The following is a 25373-nucleotide window of genomic DNA, read 5'->3' on the forward strand; positions in this document are numbered from 1 at the left end:
CATGGTTATGGGTAACTCATTTGGGAACAACACTCTTACAGAGGTTTGTGAGGGCACCACATACAGTCACAACATCATCTAGTATGTTAACCTGCGACACTGGAATAACTGCAAAATCTTAAAGTTCTTCCACCGACCAATAACTCGTTCCACATGGATCCTCACACGAGAAAGTTGTCTAGATGTGTCCACTTCCTGTGCAGAAAGCTGCTTTTTTCCTTTGGTAAAATGAGGGATACGAAGGGTTGCACCATAAGCCGCAAGCTCATCTCTGATGAGAAATCCTCTGTCTGCTAAAACCTCATCCTTAGGCTCCAAAAGTTTGAAGAAACCTGACTCTTTAGTGATCTGCTTGTCTGAAACCCGTCCACCCCACCCAGGAGACAGAAATGAAATTGCACCAGCTGGAGTGATGCCAATCAAATATTTAATGGTGTTGTTGTGTTTATAATTTGACCATGTCTGGGCCCTGGCAGTCAGATTACTGGGTCTAGCTATGAAAATTTCAGTGCAATCTATTATGCACCGGCATCTTTTAAAGTTGCGCTTGAATATTTTTGGCACATTTTTAAGTATTGCCCCCTTATTTGGCCATTTAATGAGTGGCTTGAGGACCACGGCCATAGCAGGGACCCAGCTCCGCAAAATATTTGATATGGTGGTTTTTGATACCTTAAATCTATATGCCAAGTCAGTATTACTTAGGCCCAACCTTAATTTCATCAATATAACCAATAGGTGGTCCTCTACTGTAAGTTTTTGGCTAATTCTTTGTACGCTGCACGTTATTTTTGTAAGCAGCCACTCAAAGATCACGGAGGTCAGTCCTGTGAGAAAAATCAATTGTCCAATGTTGCACTTAACAGTGGTATAGGAAAATGTAGATTTTTGCAGCTCCTCTTTCAGCTTTACATTTTCAGCTCGTAGTGTGTCAAACTCCTGTCGCAGGTTGACATACTCTTCCTGAAGTTGACTGTGTCTCAGGTTCAGATCATCGTACTCTCTCCTTGGAACTGGGATATCCTCCTCAGCTTTAATATAGAAAAGTGAAAAATTAGCATGTGCTGCAACCAATGCAGACAAGTTCACAATCCAGGGTTCTCTAACATTTTTACCAATGAATTTTCAAAACTTCCATTATACTTTGCCCCATTCCCATAACTTTATTTAAGTACTTTAAAATAGATAGGCCTATATTGTAGTATGATTACAAGGAGAGTAGGAGAACAGGAAAAGAGGGGAAGAATAAGAAGAGGAGGAGGTGAAGCGAGGGAGAAACAATACCCCAAAACAGTGTGTATTAAAAACTTTTCATAAACATTGTTAATTCCAAAACCACTTCAAGGCCTGGAAAACTGTTCTAATTTAATAACTTCTCCTGGAATTTCATGACGGTGGGAACCCTGACAATAGGTCAGTTAACTGTAAGATTAAATATATTCATACCAGGACAATGATCCATACTGCATTCTTGTTCTGGAGTTTCAGAATGAGCAGGTTGATTTACTGCAGTGTTAGGTCTGTCATCTCTCCTCCTTTTCCTATGGTACCTACAGTAAAAACAGCAGAAATTTACAGTTAGACTAATCCATATCACAAAACAGCAGCTGTAGGCACCAAAGCTTATGCAAGAGAGGAAAACAAACTAAAAAACGACTGAGAGGGGGCAACTCTAATTACTCTTACCTGTCCATCTTTGCCTCGGGTTCTGGCTTTGTTTTGTGTACACAAACACAGAAGGCACAAAATCAGGACTACTAGAGTCCAATGATGCCTCACCTGCAAATAAAACACACACACACGTTTGTTTACTAGTCAAATCTAACGCCAGCTAGTCATCAAAGTTTAGCTGCATTTGATTATTATTCTACATCGTACAGACAATCACTAATGTAAACCAGGCTTTCCAGTAAAATCAAAGAGTAGATAGATAACCTTACCTGATACAAAGTGGGCGCTGCAGACGCAAGCATTTTTGATTATGTCCTCATTCCAGTCAACACGTTTAATCGCTTGCAGCCACAGACACCGCCGGTTGCTCTGAAACGGTCGTGATCCTGTCGGAATCCTGTAAAACTTTAGTCCGCCGGTGGAATATCGATTCTGACAACCGTACACGCAACAACCAGACATTTTGATGCTGGAAACAGTTTTTATCCACTTTTAAATGCTTGCTATCTCGTCTGTGTCGGTCAGAACGGCTGGGGAACGCTGGGGAACAACACCACTTCCGTTGCCAAAGTGCGCGCGCAACTATTTGATGACGTTGGCCGTGAAGGGGTCTATTAGCAGCGTCTTTGGGTTTGTTTTCTTGTGAAGTCGCTTACAAATATTGGTAGTCGCGGGTTGCGTTTTTTTTGGGCTTGTTTCTGAAGTGGAGTTGCTTATTTAGGCTTGCTCTCTAAACATCACCTTTCTCTATATCCGTCTGATGTGTTATTTAAATGCATGATAGTATCGTGGACTGCAGGATGTTTCCACAGCTCCGCTCCCTCCGCCCCTCTCCCTCTCTGCATACACACAGGTGACGGTCAGTCAATGAGACTTTTAATGGAGAATTAATGAAGGTTCTTACACATATACGCACAACAGTGTAGTGTAGTGTAGATAAGTGTACAATGATTTATAATGATTTATAATGATTTATTCTATTAAATGTCAATTTCATTCATTTAACATATTTAGTGTTGAGTTTCATTACATACAGTTCCATTGGGATGGGGGGGGGAAGCAATTTGACATATTTGAGCATTATACAAAAGTAACGCTATAGTTACCTTTCCAGGTAATTAGTTACTTTTCAAATGCAGTAACTCAGTTACTAACTCAGTTACTTTTTGAGGAAAGTAACTAGTAACTAGTAACTATAACTAATTACACTGGTGGTCTGTTATTTTCTCGTAAAATCTGACACACAACATGAGCGATGGCTCATCCTTATCCTACAAAAAAAAAAAAAAAACAATCACTAGTCTACATGGTAGTTGTAATCTACTGTGATAACGACCATTCGTAGTATCCTGTATATCCAACTACAATTCCCACAATTCCTGTGTGGTTACCTCTAGCCTCTCCCATCATCACTTCACTTCGCGACGGTGAAAATGAAGAGGTATTTTCAGCACCTCGACAAAAACCCCAAACAGAAAGAGAACGAAAGAGAAAAAGACACACTTAAAGAGGATACTAAGTACTTAAAAATTATGGCAAAAAGGTAGTTTCTTGCAACCCTAGAATTAAGATAAAAATATTCACAAACAAAAAACACTTCTGGTTGCTGATAAGTAGTGTTTAACTTTTGATTTTTCACACTAAAGATTAAAACCCTCGGTGCACAATGCAGTGCAAGCAGACAGATGCGCGACTCAGCAGCATGTGTCACTGACACCAGACTCAGAGCGCAGCGGACCGGTGGAAAATGTCACCATCAGCATTAGGGAAGGGTCACGATTTTCGAATTTTGAATAGTCGTTTTATTTTTGAAAAATCGATTTTTTAATACGACTATTACTATTCGCCCCCCTCCCTCCCCCAGTTTGTGCTGCCCATCCCTAATCAGCATATTATTTTACATCAATAAAATCTATTTACTTTTATTTATTACTGAATTAGCAGAACTTTGTTAGCAGCTTTTCTTCAATAAAGATTAATAAAGGTAAGTCTAATAATATCGCAGGGAGGAAGAGTAAAATCAGAAACAGCCACAGTGTGATGTTAGATTTAGGGCAGAAGACAACAGGCTCTTATTGCACCTCTGCAAACAGCTCACCTCAACAGGTCATTGTCTTGTACCTGCCTTGCTTTGTGATGGAAAAACACATGCAGCAAAAATAACAGGCGACATTAGCCATGGATCAGCTTGCAACTAAACATGTAGCCTATTTGTAGAAAATACCAAGATATATTTCCTGTATCACCATTCAGCCTGATAATACAGAGATATGAATTTTAGTCCATATCACCCAGCCCTAATACTAAGGTATTTAATGTTAGGTATTGGCATTCAAAGGCCAGTTCAGACCAAAGATTCCAGACACAACAAAACAATTTTCGGACATTGCAGAGAAAAGTTGCATTGGTCTGAATGAGTCAGTTGCACATCGGCTCAGGTTGGCTCATGCAGAGAGATTCAACCGGTTCAATCATGGGCATGGCATCACAAACTGTTTCGAATCTTGTAACCAATCAGTGGCAAGCTCTTGCTTTTTTTTTGTACAGCTGGGTACCCACATGGGCCGTACCCACATGGGCCGTACCCATGGGCGCAAGCTGTGGCTGTTGCACACACACAGTAGTAGTAGTAGTAGTAGTTGGAGTAGTAGTAGTAGCTGTCACAGACATTTTGAAGATGATGCACTACAGCGCAAATAAAAGGTAACGTTAGGGCAGGCCACGTGCGGCCCAGAAGCAACCTCTGAGTGGCCCGTGCAGGGACTGGTACCGAGACCCGGTATAAAATGGCCCGATATATACAGGGCGTAAAATTAACACCCGGCAAGCACCAATGGCGGGTAAAATATGAGTTTGGCGTGTTAAACAAAAATACTTACCCGACCATTTCTGCCAGCTGTGTCAGACTATTTTGACCCTCGCGGCTTATTGTACGTGTGCCGGGAATGCATGAGGTCAGCTACCAGAAATTCTGGCATTCTATGATAACTTCTGAGCAAGATGTGGCGACACATTCATGGTGTGAAGCCACTGCCAGAAAAGAGGAAAAACGAAGATGAACATGTTGGACTTGTACAAGAAGAACAGACCGTTAAACGGAGTACAAATGTTGCATGGCTTTTTATTGAAAAATGGAAACTAGATGAGGCTGGCCAGCTGTGTGGCTGACCTACGACCCCCACACCAACACGATGAGCTGCACCTTTGCCGCAAGCACACCAAAGAAACCAAGGCAAAATCCCTTTGTTTTAGGGACACAGAACATGAAATTATAAAGTATTAAAGACCACGAGAGGTCTAGATGCCACAGTGATTGCCTGAAAGCCTCTCAACCTATGAACTCAACCCCTCTGGTAAAGTCAGTGACGGTGACCCAACCCAACGAAAAGAAAAATGATGACCATGTTCAGAACTGCCTTGGGAAAGAAGGGAAGGCCGATGGTGGACTTAGAGTGGCTCTGCGAGTAAGTGTTTTAACTCTTCAGTCACTATAAAATTGGTGAGAACTGTTGAGTTTGAGTTAGCGTTAACATCAATAACGCTTTTTGTCGGCTGCTATCATGTTAGCTAGTATTAACTACTGCTAACTACTGTTAATGTTACCCCATGAACGCTTAGTTAACTTAATACTACTAAATTGGAAACATAACGTTAGTCCTCTAACATAGCCTGAACGACAGATATCGCAGATACAAATGCAATGAAACTGAGCCTAAAGCTCAATACTGCAGTCAGATTCTCTTTACCATTTTCCAATCCAAAAGGACTTTTTCTTTATGTTCTTTATGCTGGAAAAATGTACACATGATTTTACAGAAACTTTTAAGCAGTGTTAAAAATTAAGTAAATCTTGCCTCAAAATTCTGCTTTGGTAGAATTTTGCATTTGAAAATGTATTTCGAGATTTACCTCATTATGTTTGACTAAAACCTTTATCCCAGCGCCCTAAATTTATCCAGTCTGTATACCTCTGATTAAAGCTTCATACTGGCTCACTCAAAATAATATGTTGCAATTTTGTCTTCTTTAAGTGATGCTAAAGTTGGATTTTCATACTAAAAATGTAAGGTAATTATTTTTAGTCAAACAAGGCATGATTGTTTTATTTGGCTAGTGAAAAATTTGTTTGGCTACAGGGTTCAACGTTAAGGTTTTTTTTTTTTCACTTGCCCGGTCGGGCAAGTTGGTCAGAGATCTACTTGCCCGAAGTCAGTTTTTACTTGCCCTATAAAAATTGTTTAATTTAAGTGGCTATCAAATAACAAAGACTGCAGTTATTTTTATGTTATGTAATCTTTATTCACACTGGGTCTCATTCATGAAAAGTGAGTAAATCTGTGTGTAGATTTGCACATAAAAGCTTACTCTACTAAAAACCTACTCCGGATTCAGGAACGCCGCGGGAAACTCAGATTTGATCGTAAACACGTGTGTATGATCATGAATGCCAATCCATCGTAAAGTGACAGCGCACTCCCTGTAATCATCAATTACCATAAATCCCCGCCCATGAATAGCCAATGACCACCATATAAGGAGGTGTAGGTGAATCCTGTCGACCTGTCAGTCATGGCGCAAAGAAAGAAAGAGAAAGAAAGAAAAAAGAATTTTTCTGAAGCAGAGATCGAAATAATTTTGGGTGAAGTGGACTTAAGAAAAAACATTTTATTTTCTTCAGTTAGTAGTGGTGTGACAGGGACAGGGAGGCAAAGCGAAGGCCTGGAGAGAGTTAACAGATGCTGTTAATGTTGTCTCCGTAGTACAAAGAACCATGTCAGAGGTGAAGCGTAAATGGTTTGATATGAAACTGGAGGCAAAGAAACGCATAAGCACACACAAAAAAAATTACAGTGGTCACCAAACAAACAGAAGATTCATTTGTGGGGTTTTGAATGAAGTGGGAATGGGAAACCAGAGATGTTTTGTGCATATGGATAAACTCTAAATCAGTGATGGCTGTCGGAATGTAGAGCTATTTAACATTTATTTTAACAAATGATACGGATAACATATAGCCTACAGCAGTTTGTATGTATCGTCTTCAAATTATTTGAATCTTAATAGCCTAAAGCTCTGTTTTATACAACGTAAATTAAACATTTTTCAAATCAGATTTATTCATTCAATGTATTCAAACAGCCACAAAAAAAAAAGTGTTGTCTCAAATAATTCTTTCAGCTGGCGCGTGCTCCTTCGTGGCTCCACCACCTGCTGCTCCTGCTGCCCCTGCATGCTGAACCCAGGCACCAAGGCTGAAGAGGCTGTGATCAAGCTGTCGTCCTTACGGATATTTTTATTGTCATCATTCAACATGTAGAAAGAACGTGTAATCTACTGATTCGATTTACATAGATAATTCACAATCATGAACCTAATGTGGATCTTAAACCTGCTAATTGCCAACTAATTTAACTAAATGTGTTATATTTTTAATATTTTGTCATGTTTAGGTTACGTGTTTCAAAGGCATCTGTGTATTGTGTACATAACAGAGCGCAATATGAATTAAAATTGTAATTTCCAATAGTGACAAGCAATATTTATGTGTTTTACTAAATTAGCACTACAAGTGGTCAGGAGCAGGAGTAGATTTTGTTAGTAGCTACGAAAAGATCGGAGCTACTAAAATATTGATGAATGCGGACATGCACATAAATTTCCGTCTGCGAACAGTTTACACACAAATTCCTTCTGCTCATGTTTCATGAATGAGACCCACTGTATTTATTAATTAAAACAACATATGTCATGTATTGTAGCTTAATTCCTACACAAAAATGACAGTGTCAGGGCTTAAAGTGAAAAATTTGTCAATTGTTCTCCGTCTATAACAGGGGTCACCAACTATATTTGTCAGAGGGCCAGAATTTTACCGGACAGTCACCTTGGGGGCCGGACCCCCAAATAAAAATTAAATAAAAGTCAAATTTTGGCATAACATTATTATTTGATGTTTATTGTTTATATTTTTTTTCCATTTCATTACAAAACTGAAGGCATTTTTAGCCTTTATGAGTCAGGCTCCTATCACCTATACCATAGTCAACCACCAGGAGTGAGATATTTTGCCTCAACTCAATTAAGTCAACTTTATTTATAGAACACTTGAAAAACAAACACCATGGAAGTGAAAGGAAAAGGCCTCTTAACACAGGTAAAATGGCACTCTCAAAGGCCATGAAACGAAAAGTTGATGTGGAAAACAGATCCTTTAATGATGACTGGACTGAAAAGTATGCATTTATCATGCCAACCTTCGATATGCGTCACCTGTATGCCTCATTTGCAACGAAACTGTTGCTGTTGCAAAAGAATATAATCTGCACCGTCACCACAACACTAAACATACAAATTTCAAGGATTCATATCCTGGGCAGTCAGAGGCCCGTCAGAGAAAAATCGCCACATTGAAATCTGCCTACTCCCGTGCAAGTGGCATTATTACTCAAACTTTAACTGATCAAGAGAGAGTAACGTGTGCATCTCTGCAGGCTGCCTGGGTGCTTAACCGGCCTTTCACGGAAAGTGAGGTTTTAAAGGAGTGCATAGTCACCGTTCTGGAGGAACTTGCCCCCGACAAATCCATGGACAGAGTTATTGCATCTGTCAAACAAATACCTCTCTCTGCTTCAACTGCTGCATGTCGTGTACACGTCTTGGCAGAGCATGTCCAGCAAGCTGTCATTGATGGGATCAAGGAAGCCAAATACATTTCGCTGGCTATTGATGAGTCCACTGACAACACGGATATTTCACAGCTGTGCGTTTTTGTCAGATACTTTGATGGCAAAGATTTCCGAGAGGAGCTGCTGGCATTGCTTCCGCTGGAGGACAACACCACTGCTGACATCATCTTTGGAAAACTGGAGAATTTTTTTAAAAGCCATGGATTGTCCCTGGATAAAATCAACCTGACAGTGACAGATGGTGCACCTGCCATGACTGGCAAAAACAAGGGTCTGGTGAGCAGAATAAAGACTGTCGTTCCTAAAACTAGCGCACTTCACTGTATTATCCATCAAAGCATGCTGTGCGCAAAGCCAAACGGGGAGCTCAAAGAGGTGATGGAGAAAACAATGAAAATTATTAACCACATCAGAGGAAATTCAAGCACACAGCACCGCCTGTTCCGCAAATTTGTGCTCGAATCCCAGGCTTCTCATGATGACCTGTTGCTCCACAATGGCGTGCGCTGGCTCAGTAAGGGCAAAGCACTGGAGTGCTTCATTGAACTCCGTGCCCAAGTAGTGGATTTTTTGAAACAAAGTAAATCAAAAGCGGCAGCTGACCATCTCCGCATCATGCAAGACAGAGAATACATGTGCAACGTTGCGTTTTTAACAGACATTTTCTCCCATCTGAATACACTTAATCTCCAGCTGCAAGGAAAAGAAAAATCAGTGGTGGATTTGGTGGAAAAACTTGATGCCTTTGGGAACACACTTGATCTGTTCCACGCAGATTTGTTGTCAGGGAGGCTGCTGCACTTCAACACACTGAAGACGGTGGAAGAAAGCAACGTAACAGACAAGATGAAGACATTCATCACACAATTAAAAGACAACTTCTCTGCTAGATTCAATGACTTTTTCATTTCCAGGGATGTCATTGGATTTGTGCGTAACCCATTCACCATCAGCCCAAGCGGAGAATTCTCCACAAACGCGGTGAAAATGATGCCGTTGGACGAGGCGGCCATTCAGAGTGAGCTGGCTGAAATCCAGGCTGCAGGCGACATGAAGGCTGCTCTCCGTGGTGCTGAAAGCCTGAGTGCATTTTGGGTGTCTTGTCCCGAGGACTATGGCACATTGAAGACGCTGGCTATGTATGTGCTCACCATGTTCGGTTCAACCTACATCTGCGAGGCTGCGTTCTCCAAGATGAACTCGATAAAAACACACGAGAGGAACCGACTGTCAAACCAGTCTTTGGGGAACTGTTTGCGCATAAGTCTGACAGCGGCCAAGCCTGATGTGAAAAAGTTGGTGTCAGAGGGGAAATGTAACTTCAGCCATTAAGCAGTGTGAGTAGCCCATTTCAGCCTTGTGATTTGAAATCGCTAGCCCACTTAACGTTTTATTTGATGTGCGAACATTATTTGTGACCTGTTTTGTTCTGGTACCAGGTTAGTATTTATTAGGGACCGAGCCCTAAGGCAGAGGACTGCTCAAGGAGCAGTCCTCGCCAAAGGCGAGGACCCTATTGTTTTTGGTGCGTTTCTTAGGGACCGAGCCTAGAGGCAGAGGACTGCTCAAGGAGCAGTCCTCGCCAAAGCGTGCGTTTATAAGTGACGGGGCCCAACAGTAGTGGAATTACTCACAAAGAAGTCCTCGCCAAAGGCGAGGACCCTCCCTATAGTTTTTGCCGCATTTTTTCTCACTGACCAGTCCTCGCCAAAGGCAAGGACACTATTGTTTTTGCTGTGTTTATTATTAGGGACCGAGCCCTAAGGCAGAGGACTGCTCACAGAGCAGTCCTCGCCGAAGGCAAGGACCCTATTGTTTTTGGAGCGTTTATTATTCTTTATTCTTCCGCCGCCTCTTTGAACTGGAATTTGACCCCCTAAACATGCTCAAAAACTCACCAAAATTGGCACGCACATCAGAACCGGTGAAAAATTTTATAAAATGATGACATTAACCCCTAAAGTGCCAAAATGGGCTCTCTAGCGCCACCTAGGCACACAAAAATGGCCGCCACGGCCTGTAGGAACATCGTAGAAACATGAAACCAAAAGTGGCGTGTTCGTCTCATCAAGACCTAAAAATCACGCGCTGACACCCCTGACCTAAATCCAACAGGAAGTGAGATATTTGCCCTTTCAAAGTAAGATTTTGCCTTAAAACTGCCTTTCCTAAAAAATCTTCTTCTCATACACCGCTTATCCAATCGGCTTCAAACTTGCACAGATGACAGATCAACTCCTTCTAATCAAAAGTTATTCGTAATTTTTTCATTACTCGCTTCGTTTGGATTTTATGGCCTCCATAAGGTGAGATGTCAGAAAAACGTCCTGACGATCTTCCAAAGCTGTCCCATAGGAAATGAATGGCAGCAGGGGGGAGAAAGAGACCAATCTTAGGGCTTTTTCTAGCATTTATAGCGTCTCCATACTTTGTGCTACAGACTCCATTCCAACTCTCAAATGTTGCCACAGGTCTCATCTATTCACTCATGTTTTCATCTTTTTCATATCTTTTATCGTTTTTGATCGGTGCCTCTCAAAGTACCATGAGCAAAAGTGGAGAAATTCTCAGTTTACAATGGGTGTGTATTGCATGGAATGCTGTGAGCTAGAGTGGAGAGGGCTCTAAAAATCGTCTAAAACTTTTGTCTTTAACTCGCTGCCATGGCCACAATTTTCACTGTACAGACACAATTTATACCACAAAACGTAGGAAAATTTGTCCAGCTCACAGATATGTTGTCCAGCTCACAGATATGTTGACATGGGACAGAGAAATATAAAACGCGACACGTACGTTCACGAGAAGTGCCTGTCTCTCAAAATCACTTTATTTTCTTGCTTGGACCAACGGTTTGGGCATGCGAAGCATTTGTTCAAGGAGTTAAAACCCATTATAAACAGCCTTTGGTGAGCTGCTCTCCTTAGCTGTCTGTGTGTGCCACAGGTGCTGACAAGTCATTAATCGCCATGACAACGGCTGCACACACACACACACACACAGCCACACGGCTCTCTCTGTCTGTCTCACAATCTTTAAAGGACAGATTACAGCAGCAGAAACTTCATTTCAAACAGAACACACACATTACTAACCCCTACAGTGCCAAAATGGGCTCTCTAGCGCCACCTAGACGCACTAAAATGGCCACTACAGCCCGTAGGAATGTCGTATCAAGATCAAACCAAAACTGGTGTGTTTGACTTACAAATCACGCATTGACACCCATGACCTGATTCCAACAGGAAGTGAGCTATTTGACCTTTCAAAGTAAGATTTCGCCTCAAACGTGGTCTCAAGAAAACACATCTCCTCCTACACCGTTTATTTTATCAGTTTTAAAGATGCACACATGCCAGCTCAACTGCTACTAAACAGATCTTCTGTATAACTTTATCTCTCTCATCATCACATTATTTTCATGATTGGACCAACAGTTTGGGAATGGGAAGAACTTGTTCGATGAGTTAAATCTCCACTGAAAGAGGTGTCTGTCTCTCTCTGCTCTTCTGCCAGGTGCGCCTACTTAATTACCATGGCAACCGCTGTCACACACAAACTCACAGAAACATGATGTCTGTGCGTTTCTAGATCTTACATTCAGACATGACAGAGGGAGCATCTCCATTTTAACCCTTTAGGTGCCAGAGTTAATTGAGGAAAATATTCCATTTTCATTTCAACGTTTCAAAAGGCTGTGGCTTTAAAGTGGTGACAGATCAAGGCATACTGTAAATGAGAAAACTATTCATCATGACCCAAAGTTTGTAATAGGAGTAAATTAACTCATCCAATTTGCATATTGTGGCATCACCAGCAGGCAGCCATATTGGATTTCATAAATCTCAGTCAAAAAACATTTTGAACACATTTACACAGTAGATTTATTTTGTTTTGTGTTGTTTTTGTCATGTCTTCCTCAAAATGAAGGAAGAGGAATCTGATGGGAAGAAATTCGCCCATCTAATTTGCATAATGTGACATCATTTGTACATACCTACAGCTACAGAAAGCATTCAAACATCAAACCGTTCAGCTCTGTAAGGATTTTCTGATGTTTGTGGCGATATGTTTGATATTTCTAAATAATTCACAGTGACGACATATGCTGGGGGCCGAAACGGGCGTGAGTGCGAGGTCCCGCCAAACGCTGCTTGCAGCTTTAATTATTATTATTATTATTATTATTTCTTTCTTCCGCCGCCTCTTTGAACTGGAATTTGACCCCCTAAACATGCTCAAAAACTCACCAAAATTGGCACGCACATCAGAACCGGTGAAAAATTTTATAAAATGGTGACATTAACGCCTAAAGTGCCAAAATGGGCTCTCTAGCGCCACCTAGGCACACAAAAATGGCCGCCACGGCCTGTAGGAACTTCGTAGAAACATGAAACCAAAAGTGGCGTGTTCGTCTCATCAAGACCTAAAAATCACGCGCTGACACCCCTGACCTAAATCCAACAGGAAGTGAGATATTTGCCCTTTCAAAGTAAGATTTTGCCTTAAAACTGCCTTTCCTAAAAAATCTTCTTCTCATACACCGCTTATCCAATCGACTTCAAACTTGCACAGATTACAGATCAACTCCTTCTAATCAAAAGTTGTGCGTAACTTTTTCATTACTCGCTTCGTTTGGATTTTATGGCCTCCATAAGGTGAGATGTCAGAAAACGTCCTGACGATCTTCGAAAGCTGTCCCATAGGAAATGAATGGCAGCAGGGGGGAGAAAGAGACCAATCTTAGGGCTTTTTCTAGCATTTACAGCGTCTCCATACTTTGTGCTACAGACTCCATTCCAACTCTCAAATGTTGCCACAGGTCTCATCTATTCACTCATGTTTTCATCTTTTTCATATCTTTTACCGTTTTTGATCGGTGCCTCTCAAAGTACCATGAGCAAAAGTGGAGAAATTCTCAGTTTACAATGGGTGTGTATTGCATGGAATGCTGTGAGCTAGAGTGGAGAGGGCTCTAAAAATCGTCTAAAACTTTTGTCTTTAACTCGCTGCCATGGCCACAATTTTCACTGTACAGACACAATTTATACCACAAAACGTAGGAAAATTTGTCCTGCTCGCAGATATGTTGACATGGCATCTCTGACACGTACACATTTTTGCTGAGTGGCTCCAAAGCGAAGGGAGCGCCGATTTTTTTCTCATTCACTCCCATGTAAACTCAGAGGAGAAATTTCTGGAAACAGCTTAGGTGCAACACATTTTAAACTCGCTCCCCTGACCACATTTTTGACTCGAGAAATATAAAACGCGGCACGTGCGTTCACGAGAAGTGGCTGTCTCTCAAAATCACTTTATTTTCTTGATTGGACCAACGGTTTGGGTATGGGAAGGATTTGTTTGAGGAGTTAAAACCCATTATAAACAGCCTTTGGTGAGCTGCTCTCCTTAGCTGTCTGTGTCTGCCACAAGTGCTGACAAGTCATTAATCGCCATGACAACGGCTGCACACACACACACACACACACACACACACACACACACACACACAGCCACACGGCTCTCTCTGTCTGTGTGTCTCAAAATCTTTAAAGGACAGATTACAGCAGCAGAATCTTCATTTCAAACAGCAAATACACATTATTAACCCCTACAGTGCCAAAATGGGCTCTCTAGCGCCACCTAGACGCACTAAAATGGCCACTACAGCCCGTAGGAATGTCGTATCAAGATCAAACCAAAACTGGTGTGTTCGACTTACAAATCACGCATTGACACCCATGACCTGATTCCAACAGGAAGTGAGCTATTTGACCTTTCAAAGTAAGATTTCGCCTCAAACGTGGTCTCAAGAAAACACATCTCCTCCTACACCGTTTATTTTATCAGTTTTAAAGATGCACACATGCCACCTCAACTGCTACTAAACAGATCTTCTGTATAACTTTATCTCTCTCATCATCACATTATTTTCATGATTGGACCAACAGTTTGGGAATGGGAAGAACTTGTTCGAGGAGTTAAATCTCCACTAAAAGAGGTGTCTGTCTCTCTCTGCTCTTCTGCCAGGTGTGCCTACTTAATTACCATGGCCGCTGTCACACACAAACTCACAGAAACATGATGTCTGTGCGTTTCTAGCTCTTACATCCAGACATGAAAGAGAGCATCTCCATTTTAACCCTTTAGGTGCCAGAGTTAATTGAGGAAAATATTCCATTTTCATTTCAACATTTCAAAAGGCTGTGGCTTTAAAGTGGTGACAGATAAAGGCATACTGTAAATGAGAAAACTATTCATCGTGACCCAAAGTTTGTGATAGGAGTAAATTAACTCATCCAATTTGCATATTGTGGCATCACCAGCAGGCAGCCATATTGGATTTCATAAATCTCAGTCAAAAAACATTTTGAACACATTTACACAGTAGATTTATTTTGTTTTGTGTTGTTTTTGTCATGTCTTCCTCAAAATGAAGGAAGAGGAATCTGATGGGAATAAATGTGACATCACTTGTAAATACCTACAGCTACAGAAAGCATTCAAACATCAAAACGTTTAGCTCTGTAAGGATTTTCTGATGTTTGTGGCAATATGTTTGATATTTCTAAATAATTCACAGTGACGACATCAGCTGGGGGCGGAAACGGGCGCGAGTGCGAGGTCCCGCCAAACGCTGCTTGCAGCTTTAATTAGGGACCGAGCCCTAAGGCAGAGGACTGCTCACAGAGCAGTCCTCGCCAAAGGCGAGGACCCTCTTGTTTTTGCTGCGTGCGTTTATAAGTGACCGGGCCCAACAGTAGTGGACTACTCACAAAGAAGTCCTCGCCAAAGGCGAGCACCCTCCCTATAGTTTTTGCCGCATTTTTTCTCACTGACCAGTCCTCGCCGAAGGCGAGGACACTATTGTTTTTGCTGTGTTTATTATTAGGGACCGAACCTAGAGGCAGAGGACTGCTCAAGGAGCAGTCCTCGCCAAAGGCGAGGACCCTCTTGTTTTTGCTGCGTGCGTTTATAAGTGACCGGGCCCAACAGTAGTGGACTACTCACAAAGAAGTCCTCGCCAAAGGCGAGGACCCTCCCTATAGTTTTTGCCGCATTTTTTCTCACTGACCAGTCCTCGCCGAAGGCGAGGACACTATTGTTTTTGCTGTGTTTATTATTATTATTATTATTATTATTATTTCTTTCCTCCGCCGCCTCTTTGAACTGGAATTTGACCCCCTAAACATACTCAAAAACTCACCAAAATTGGCACGCACATCAGAACCGGTGAAAAATTTTATAAAATGGTGACATTAACCCCTAAAGTGCCAAAATGGGCTCTCTAGCGCCACCTAGGCACACAAAAATGGCCGCCACGGCCTGTAGGAACGTCGTAGAAACATGAAACCAAAAGTGGCGTGTTCGTCTCATCAAGACCTAAAAATCACGCGCTGACACCCCTGACCTAAATCCAACAGGAAGTGACGTATTTGCCCTTTCAAAGTAAGATTTTGCCTTAAAACTGCCTTTCCTAAAAATCATCTTCTCATACAGCGTTTATCCTATCGACTTCAAACTTGCACAGATTACAGATCAACTCCTTCTAATCAAAAGTTGTGCGTAACTTTTTCATTACTCACTTCGTTTGGATTTTGTGGCCTCCATAAGGTGAGATGTCAGAAAAACGTCCTGACGATCTTCCAAAGCTGTCCCAAAGGAAATGAATGGCAGCAGGGGGGAAAAAGAGACCAATCTTCGGGCTTTTTCTAGCATTTACAGCGTCTCCATACTTTGTGCTACAGACTCCATTCCAACTCTCAAATGTTGCCACAGGTCTCATCTATTCACTCATGTTTTCATCTTTTTCATATCTTTTATCGTTTTTGATCGGTGCCTCTCAAAGTACCATGAGCAAAAGTGGAGAAATTCTCAGTTTACAATGGGTGTGTATTGCACGGAATGCTGTGAGCTAGAGTGGAGAGGGCTCTAAAAATCGTCTAAAACTTTTGTCTTTAACTCGCTGCCATGGCCACAATTTTCACTGTACAGACACAATTTATACCACAAAACGTAGGAAAATTTGTCCTGCTCGCAGATATGTTGACATGGAATCTCTCACACGTACACATTTTTGCTGAGTGGCTCCAAAGCGAAGGGAGCGCCGATTTTTTTCTCATTCACTCCCATGTAAACTCAGAGGAGAAATTTCTGGAAACAGCTTAGGTGCAACACATTTTAAACTCGCTCCCCTGACCACATTTTTGACTCGAGAAATATAAAACGCGACACGTGCGTTCACGAGAAGTGGCTGTCTCTCAAAATCACTTTATTTTCTTGCTTGGACCACCGGTTTGGGCATGCGAAGCATTTGTTCGAGGAGTTCAAACCCATTATAAACAGCCTTTGGTGAGCTGCTCTCCTTAGCTGTCTGTGTGTGCCACAGGTGCTGACAAGTCATTAATCGCCATGACAACGGCTGCACACACACACACACACACATAACCACACGGCTCTCTCTGTCTGTGTGTCTCACAATCTATAAAGGACAGATTACAGCAGCAGAAACTTCATTTGAAACAGCAAATACACATTATTAACCCCTACAGTGCCAAAATGGGCTCTCTAGCGCCACCTAGACACACTAAAATGGCCACTACAGCCCGTAGGATGTCGTATCAAGATCAAACCAAAACTGGTGTGTTTGACTTACAAATCACGCATTGACACCCAGGACCTGATTCCAACAGGAAGTGAGCTGTTTGACCTTTCAAAGTAAGATTTCGCCTCAAACGTGGTCTCAAGAAAACACATCTCCTCCTACACTGTTTATTTTATCAGTTTTAAAGATGCACACATGCCAGCTCAACTGCTACTAAAGAGATCTTCTGTATAACTTTATCTCTCTCATCATCACATTATTTTCATGATTGGACCAACAGTTTGGACCAACATTTACACAGTAGATTTATTTTGTTTTGTGTTGTTTTTGTCATGTCTTCCTCAAAATGAAGGAAGAGGAATGTGATGGGAAGAAATTCGCCCATCTAATTTGCATAATGTGACATCACTTGTACAGACCTACAGCGACAGAAAGCATTCAAACATCAAAACGTTCAGCTCTGTAAGGATTTTCTGATTTTTGTGGCAACATGTGTGATATTTCTAAATAATTCGCTGGAGGCCGAAACGGGTGAGGTCCCGCCAAACGCTGCTTGCAGCTTTAATTAGGGACCGAGCCCTAAGGCAGAGGACTGCTCACAGAGCAGTCGGACCCTATTGTTTTTGGTGCGTTTATTATTATTTCTTTCTTCCGCCGCCTCTTTGAACTGGAATTTGACCCCCTAAACATGCTCAAAAACTCACCAAAATTGGCACGCACATCAGAACCGGTGAAAAATTTTATAAAATGATTACATTAACCCCTAAAGTGCCAAAATGGGCTCTCTAGCGCCACCTAGGCACACAAAAATGGCCGCCACGGCCTGTAGGAACGTCGAGAAACATGAAACCAAAAGTGGCGTGTTCGTCTCATCAAGACCTAAAAATCACGCGCTGACACTGACCTAAATCCAACAGGAAGTGACGTATTTGCCCTTTCAAAGTAAGATTTTGCCTTAAACCTGCCTTTACTACAACAATCATCTTCTCATACAGCGTTTATCCTATCGACTTCAAACTTGCACAGATTACAGATCAACTCCTTCTAATCAAAAGTTGTGCGTAACTTTTTCATTACTCGCTGCGTTTGGATTTTGTGGCCTCCATAAGGTGAGATGTCAGAAAAACGTCCTGACGATCTTCGAAAGCTGTCCCATAGGAAATGAATGGCAGCGGGGGGGAGAAAGAGACCAATCTTCGGGCTTTTTCTAGCATTTACAGCATCTCCATACTTTGTGCTACAGACTCCATTCCAACTCTCAAATGTTGCCACAAGTCTCATCTATTCACTCATGTTTTCATCTTTTTCATATCTTTTACCGTTTTTGATCTGTGCCTCTCAAAGTACCATGAGCAAAAGTGGAGAAATTCTCACTTTACAATGGGTGTGTATTGCATGGAATGCTGTGAGCTAGAGTGGAGAGGGCTCTAAAATCGTCTAAAACTTTTGTCTTTAACTCGCTGCCATGGCCACAATTTTCACTGTACAGACACAATTTATACCACAAAACGTAGGAAAATTTGTCCTGCTCGCAGATATGTTGACATGGAATCTCTCACACGCACACATTTTTGCTGAGTGGCTCCAAAGCGAAGGAGCGCCGATTTTTTCTCTCATTCACTCCCATGTAAACTCAGAGGAGAAATTTCTGAAACAGCTTAGGTGCAACACATTTAAACTCGCTCCCTGACCACATTTTTGAAGAAATATAAAACGCGACACGCGTGCGTTCACGAAGTGCCTGTCTCTCAAAATCACTTTATTTTCTTGCTTGGACCAACGGTTTGGGCATGCGAAGCATTTGTTCGAGGAGTTCAAACCCATTATAAACAGCCTTTGGTGAGCTGCTCTCCTTAGCTGTCTGTGTGTGCCACAGGTGCTGACAAGTCATTAATCGCCATGACAACGGCTGCACACACACACACACACACACATAACCACACGGCTCTCTCTGTCTGTGTGTCTCACAATCTATAAAGGACAGATTACAGCAGCAGAAACTTCATTTGAAACAGCAAATACACATTATTAACCCCTACAGTGCCAAAATGGGCTCTCTAGCGCCACCTAGACACACTAAAATGGCCACTACAGCCCTGTAGGAATGTCGATCAAGATCAAACCAAAACTGGTGTGTTTGACTTACAAATCACGCATTGACACCCAGGACCTGATTCCAACAGGAAGTGAGCTGTTTGACCTTTCAAAGTAAGATTTCGCCTCAAACGTGGTCTCAAGAAAACACATCTCCTCCTACACTGTTTATTTTATCAGTTTTAAAGATGCACACATGCCACCTCAACTGCTACTAAAGAGATCTTCTGTATAACTTTATCTCTCTCATCATCACATTATTTTCATGATTGGACCAACAGTTTGGACCAACATTTACACAGTAGATTTATTTTGTTTTGTGTTGTTTTTGTCATGTCTTCCTCAAAATGAAGGAAGAGGAATCTGATGGGAAGAAATTCGCCCATCTAATTTGCATAATGTGACATCACTTGTACAGACCTACAGCGACAGAAAGCATTCAAACATCAAAACGTTCAGCTCTGTAAGGATTTTCTGATGTTTGTGGCAATATGTTTGATATTTCTAAATAATTCACAGTGACGACATAAGCTGGGGCGCGAGTGCGAGGTCCCGCCAAACGCTGCTTGCAGCTTTAATTAGGGACCGAGCCCTAAGGCAGAGGACTGCTCACAGAGCAGTCCTCGCCAAAGGCGAGGACCCTATTGTTTTTGCTGTGTTTATTATTATTCTTTATTCTTTCTTCCGCCGCCTCTTTGAACTGGAATTTGACCCCCTAAACATGCTCAAAAACTCACCAAAATTGGCACGCACATCAGAACCGCTGAAAAATTTTATAAAATGATTACATTAACCCCTAAAGTGCCAAAATGGGCTCTCTAGCGCCACCTAGGCACACAAAAATGGCCGCCACGGCCTGTAGGAACGTCGTAGAAACATGAAACCAAAAGTGGCGTGTTCGTCTCATCAAGACCTAAAAATCACGCTGACACCCTGACCTAAATCCAACAGGAAGTGACGTATTTGCCCTTTCAAAGTAAGATTTTGCCTTAAAACTGCCTTTCCTAAAAAATCATCTTCTCATACAGCGTTTATCCTATCGACTTCAAACTTGCACAGATTACAGATCAACTCCTTCTAATCAAAAGTTGTGCGTAACTTTTTCATTACTCGCTGCGTTTGGATTTTGTGGCCTCCATAAGGTGAGATGTCAGAAAAACGTCTGTGATCTTCAAAGCTGTCCCATAGGAAATGAATGGCAGCAGGGGGGAGAAAGAGACCAATCTTCGGGCTTTTTCTAGCATTTACAGCGTCTCCATACTTTGTGCTACAGACTCCATTCCAACTCTCAAATGTTGCCACAGGTCTCATCTATTCACTCATGTTTTCATCTTTTTCATATCTTTTATCGTTTTTGATCTGTGCCTCTCAAAGTACCATGAGCAAAAGTGGAGAAATTCTCAGTTTACAATGGGTGTGTATTGCATGGAATGCTGTGAGCTAGAGTGGAGAGGGCTCTAAAAATCGTCTAAAACTTTTGTCTTTAACTCGCTGCCATGGCCACAATTTTCACTGTACAGACACAATTTATACCACAAAGCGTAGGAAAATTTGTCCTGCTCAGATATGTTGACATGGAATCTCTCACACGTACACATTTTTGCTGAGTGGCTCCAAAGCGAAGGGGCGCCCGATTTTTCCATTCACTCCCATGTAAACTCAGAGGAGAAATTTCTGGAAACAGCTTAGGTGCAACACATTTTAAACTCGCTCCCCTGACCACATTTTTGACTGTAGAAATATAAAACGCGGCACGTGCGTTCACGAGAAGTGGCTGTCTCTCAAAATCACTTTATTTTCTTGCTTGGACCAACGGTTTGGGTATGGGAAGGACTTGTTTGAGGAGTTAAAACCCATTATAAACAGCCTTTGGTGAGCTGCTCTCCTGAGCTGTCTGTGTGTGCCACAGGTGCTGACAAGTCATTAATCGCCATGACAACGGCTGCACAAACAGACACGCACACACGGCTCTCTGGTCTGTGTGTCTCACAATTTTTAAAGGACAGATTACAGCAGCAGAATCTTCATGTCAAACAGCAAACACACATTATTAACCCGTAAAGTGTCAAAATGGGCTCTCTAGCGCCACCTAGGTGCACTAAAATGGCCACTGTGGCCTGTAAGCATGTCGTAGACAGATCAAACCAAAACTGGCATGTCCTAAATCCAACAGGAAGTGACCTATTTGCCCTTTCAAAGTAAGACCAACGGTTTGGGAATGGGAAGAACTTGTTCATCAGTTAAATCTCCACTACAAGACGTCTCTTCTCTGTGTTCTGTCTCTCTCACTCTGACCCTAGCTGCACCTGCTTAGTTATCATGGCAACTATTGTCACAAACTCACAGAAACATGATGTGTGTGCGATTCTACAACTTACCTGCTGACATGACAGCGGCACAATCTCCATTGTAACCCTTTAGGTGCCAGATCTTATTGAGAAAAATATTCCATTTTCATTTCAACATTTCAAAAGGCTGTGGCTTAAAAGTGGTTAGAGATAAAGACATACTGTAAATGAGAAAACTTTTCATCATGACCCAAATTTTGTCATGGGAGTAAATTAACTCATCTAATTTTCATATTGTGGGGTCACTAGGCGGCGGACATATTGGAATTCATAAATATCAGTAAAAAAGCCTTTTGAACATATTTACACAGTAGATTTCTTTTGTTTGGTAGTGTTTTTGTCATGTCATCCTCAAAATTAAGGAAGAGCAATCTGATGGAAGTAAATTAACTTATGTAATTTGCATATTGTGGCATCACTAGGTGACAGCCATATTGGCTTTCATAAATCTCAGTCAAACAGCATTTTGAACATATTTACAGTAGATTTCTTTTGTTTTGTGTTATTATTAATATTATTAGGGACAGAGCCCAAAGGCAGGCCCTGAACATGCTCAAAAACTCACCAAACTTGGCACGCATGTCAGGAGTGGCGAAACATTTTAGACAATCAAAAAAATTCAACCCTAAAGTGCCAAAATGTTCTCTCCAGGGCCACCTAGGCGCACTAAACTGGCCACTGCCACCTAGGTGCACTAAACTGGCCACGACATAAGCTGGGGGTGGAAATGGGCGCGAGTGCGAGGTCCCGCCAAACGCTGCTTGCAGCTTTAATTTACTATGCTATTTTAAGTTACGCCAGTTGGTTTTTCCTCCTTTTTTTTGTCCTGAGAAGTCTACTAGTTTGAAGCTTGTTGTTGAGACTTTGAAATAAAAACCAAATGTTAAATAAGGGCATGAGGAAAAGTTATGTTAAAAAAAAAGAACTGTGTGAAACAATAAATGTTAAACAGTGCAGCGAGTCTGTCCTCATTTTGGAATGTAGCCTAAATAGAGTCATAAATGGTGGGGATTACTGATAGTTAAGAGTCTCAGTTGTTGCTGTTTTCAGTTGCTTTAATAGTGTGGACCACATGATATTTTCTTTTTGATCCTCACAATTTTGGAATCCAGTCGCGGGCCGGATTGGACAGTTCAGCGGGCTGGATTCGGCCCGCGGGCTGCCAGTTGATGATCACTGGTCTATAATTTTGCTCCCTACTTGAGCCACACAGCAGTGTTTCCCCTAGGATGGAGTTGTAGCAGTGGAGGTGAAGCACACGTATGAAAAATAATTTTCACTTGCGTCAAACTTTTTGTATGCTTGCAAAGCACAGCCTGCTGGGATGTTTCTATGTATCTACTGGCACCATAAGGGCTCTTTAGGACTAAGTACATACAGTACTTTTGTGCACTGTAATGAGCAGGTGAAATGTCTGTCTAGCTTACATATGAGGTGTCTCAAGATTTAGGACCATGCAATTTTATTGAATATAATAAAAGTAAAAAGTCACATGACATGCTGCTGTTTTGTGCTATGACCTATTTAAGTGTTGGAAGTTGTTATTTACGTGCCAACGCCTGAACACAACACAAGCTTAGCACGAGTGCTGTGCGGTACTGCTGTGCGAGCAGCTGTTTGTCTGTGCGTAACAGCAGTCTCTTGATGGCTATTTACACAGTGTCCATAACAATAACTTTGTCAGCTGACAAACTGCACCGGGCTCGGGGTCAGGTTTGATCAGGAAAATGCGGCCCGAGCCGCTCTAGCGTGCTCACCTGTGTGTGTAGCGGAACTCCGCCGTGCGCAATACAGAGAGCAGAGGAGTATGTTGTTATGTTATTATATGAAGCGTCTGTCGCGCAAAATAATATCAATGGGGGCTGTGGGCAGGACATTGTTACACAGCTGTGCCTGTGACTTCAGGCAGAGAGATCGCTGCATCAGAGCAGAAGAGCATGTTTTAAAATACATTAATTTTATCAATTAGTTATTAACTTTTACTATTTTTAGCAACTTGCCCGATGGGGCAAGTGAGGTTGTTAGTTTACATGCCTGACCTTGAGTTTTACTTGCCCCGGGCAATCGGGCAATCCTTATTGTTGAGCCCTGTGCTGAGATATGCTGTAATAGCAGAGGGGGCTTGTAACCTTGTAGGGAGAGGAAGAGAGAGCGTGTCAGATTTGTTTTCCAGGAGTGGATGTTGGTCTGTCTGATGCAGCATCCCAGCTAGTCCGCCTGTAGGCCCTGTTCTACACAGGTGCAAATGTTAACTGAACATCATTTGGCATCACTGTAAATGTGTGTGGGAATTTCCTGCATTGTAAGTGCTAGATTTGCAGGAAGCTATGAAATAATGTGCAATCCAGTAGTGCTACACGATTTGATAAAAATGTGCAATTGCGATGGACAATATCGTGATTTGCGATTGCGATTACAATATAATTAGAATATACAATCAGGGTGTCTGCGGGGTCTTAAAAAGTATTAAAAGTTGATAAATCAAATGTCGGAAAATTAAGGCCCTTAAAAAGTATTAAAAAGTCTTAATCGTGATTTTATGAAGTATTAAATTTTCTTGGCATTCAAGCTTTGACAAAAAGTATCCATGAATGTATAATTTATTTTCCTCCTCGCGACTATTACAAACAATGATGTGTAGGTAGGCACACTCGGACTGCCACTCGGGGCTGTGCGCGTACCTGTGCTCAGCATATCTCACGTCCAGGCGCCAAACAGAGGAGCAAAAGACAATAAAAAATCCTTCTCATCTTATCTGAGTTCTGTTGTATGTTTATGCTCTAAGATTTAATTGCAAACTATAACTGTTTAGTAAGTTAAAGATGCGTTGCTGCTAACGACAGCTTGAAGAGGCGATGAGGTCTTAAGGTTTTTTTGGAAGGTCTTAAAAAAGTCTTAAAAAGTATTGAAATTAACCTCAGGATTCCTGCATATACCCTGACAATATAATAAATAAATGGTATTATGAGTCTTTTTGCTTGATTCAGTGTTTCCCCTACATTACATTAGGAGGGCACTGACCTGACGTAGTTATTGTTATGGACAGACAGTGTGTCAATGACCATCAACAGACTGAGCACAGTCAAACACGCTGCTCACACAGCAGCACAGCACGGAACTGTACGCACAGCGGAGCGAACCTGTGTTGCGTTCAGGCGATGTCACGTAAATGACAAATTCCAGCACACCAGAGTCCATGATTTCCCTGTGACACTTACAAATGTTTGCTTAACTGTGCTTGGATGTTGTTTTATGAGGCTCTGGCGGCTTTCAGTTGTCTCTTTGTCTTTAACGTTACACAGCTCGGCTTTCTCTCGCATGTACTCTTCCTTCTTTTCCCTGTGCTGTGTTGTCTCAAGTGCTGATATAGATTGGTCGTGTTGCCGCAGGACGTGGCGACTTTAACTTTTAAACTTTTACACAGCACGTCTTTCTGTTCAACTTCACCGTACCTGAATCCAAAGTATCGCTATGTAATAGACGTTGCGTTTTTTTTTCGCCACCAACTCAAGCTGTTCTTGGTCGAGCTCATGCTCTTCTTCAGCGTCTGTGTTGGTCACTGCTGCATGCCGGCTGCATGCACCAAGATAGCTTGTGGGCATGATGTCTACAAACTCCACACACTACAGGAGAGGCAGTCACGTTCACAGGCACACACGTTAACATTTATTTACATTAATCGCAGCCTTTTATGCAGTTATGTAATCGCACAGCCTGACATCGCGATTGCGATTAGATTAATCGTGCAGCACTACAATCCGGCCCTGCATTGTGCTATTCACGGTGGCAGGACCACACAGCTCCAGGGTGTTTGTGTGACAGAATACATGTTTGGCTTCTCTGTTGAGCTGTAGCATCAGGGTGTTGCACAGATCCATGAGAATGGTAGTCCTAAGTGCACTTTAAGCCATTCACCTCTCTCGCCAATGACTGGGTAGTGTCACAGGAAATTTATAGTGACAATTGTAA

The 25373-nt window shown here is 41.9% G+C and overlaps 2 protein-coding genes across 9 annotated transcripts in view; both read left to right on the top strand.

The window, feature by feature from the left end:
• LOC125887535 (kelch-like protein 25) overlaps nt 1–25373 on the top strand; it is a 144631-nt gene that overhangs the window by 19990 nt on the left and 99268 nt on the right. The window lies entirely within an intron of this gene.
• LOC125887203 (SCAN domain-containing protein 3-like) lies at nt 4814–9689 on the top strand. The gene is made up of 3 exons (XM_049573855.1): nt 4814–4903; nt 5031–5135; nt 8163–9689. The coding sequence occupies exons 1-3, from the start codon at nt 4814–4816 to the stop codon at nt 9687–9689; spliced, it is 1722 nt and encodes a 573-aa protein (XP_049429812.1).

Source organism: Epinephelus fuscoguttatus, linkage group LG4, assembly GCF_011397635.1.
Source record: "Epinephelus fuscoguttatus linkage group LG4, E.fuscoguttatus.final_Chr_v1".
Classification (NCBI taxonomy): Eukaryota; Metazoa; Chordata; class Actinopteri; order Perciformes; family Serranidae; genus Epinephelus; species Epinephelus fuscoguttatus.

Coding starts and splice junctions, on each gene's coding strand:
- LOC125887203 (XM_049573855.1), top strand. CDS start 4,814: ATGAGGCTGGCCAGCTGTGTGGCTGACCTACGACCCCCACACCAACAC. Junction 4,904..5,030: donor AGCACACCAAAGAAACCAAG/GCAAAATCCCTT, acceptor CCTCTGGTAAAG/TCAGTGACGGTGACCCAACC. Junction 5,136..8,162: donor GACTTAGAGTGGCTCTGCGA/GTAAGTGTTTTA, acceptor GCATCTCTGCAG/GCTGCCTGGGTGCTTAACCG.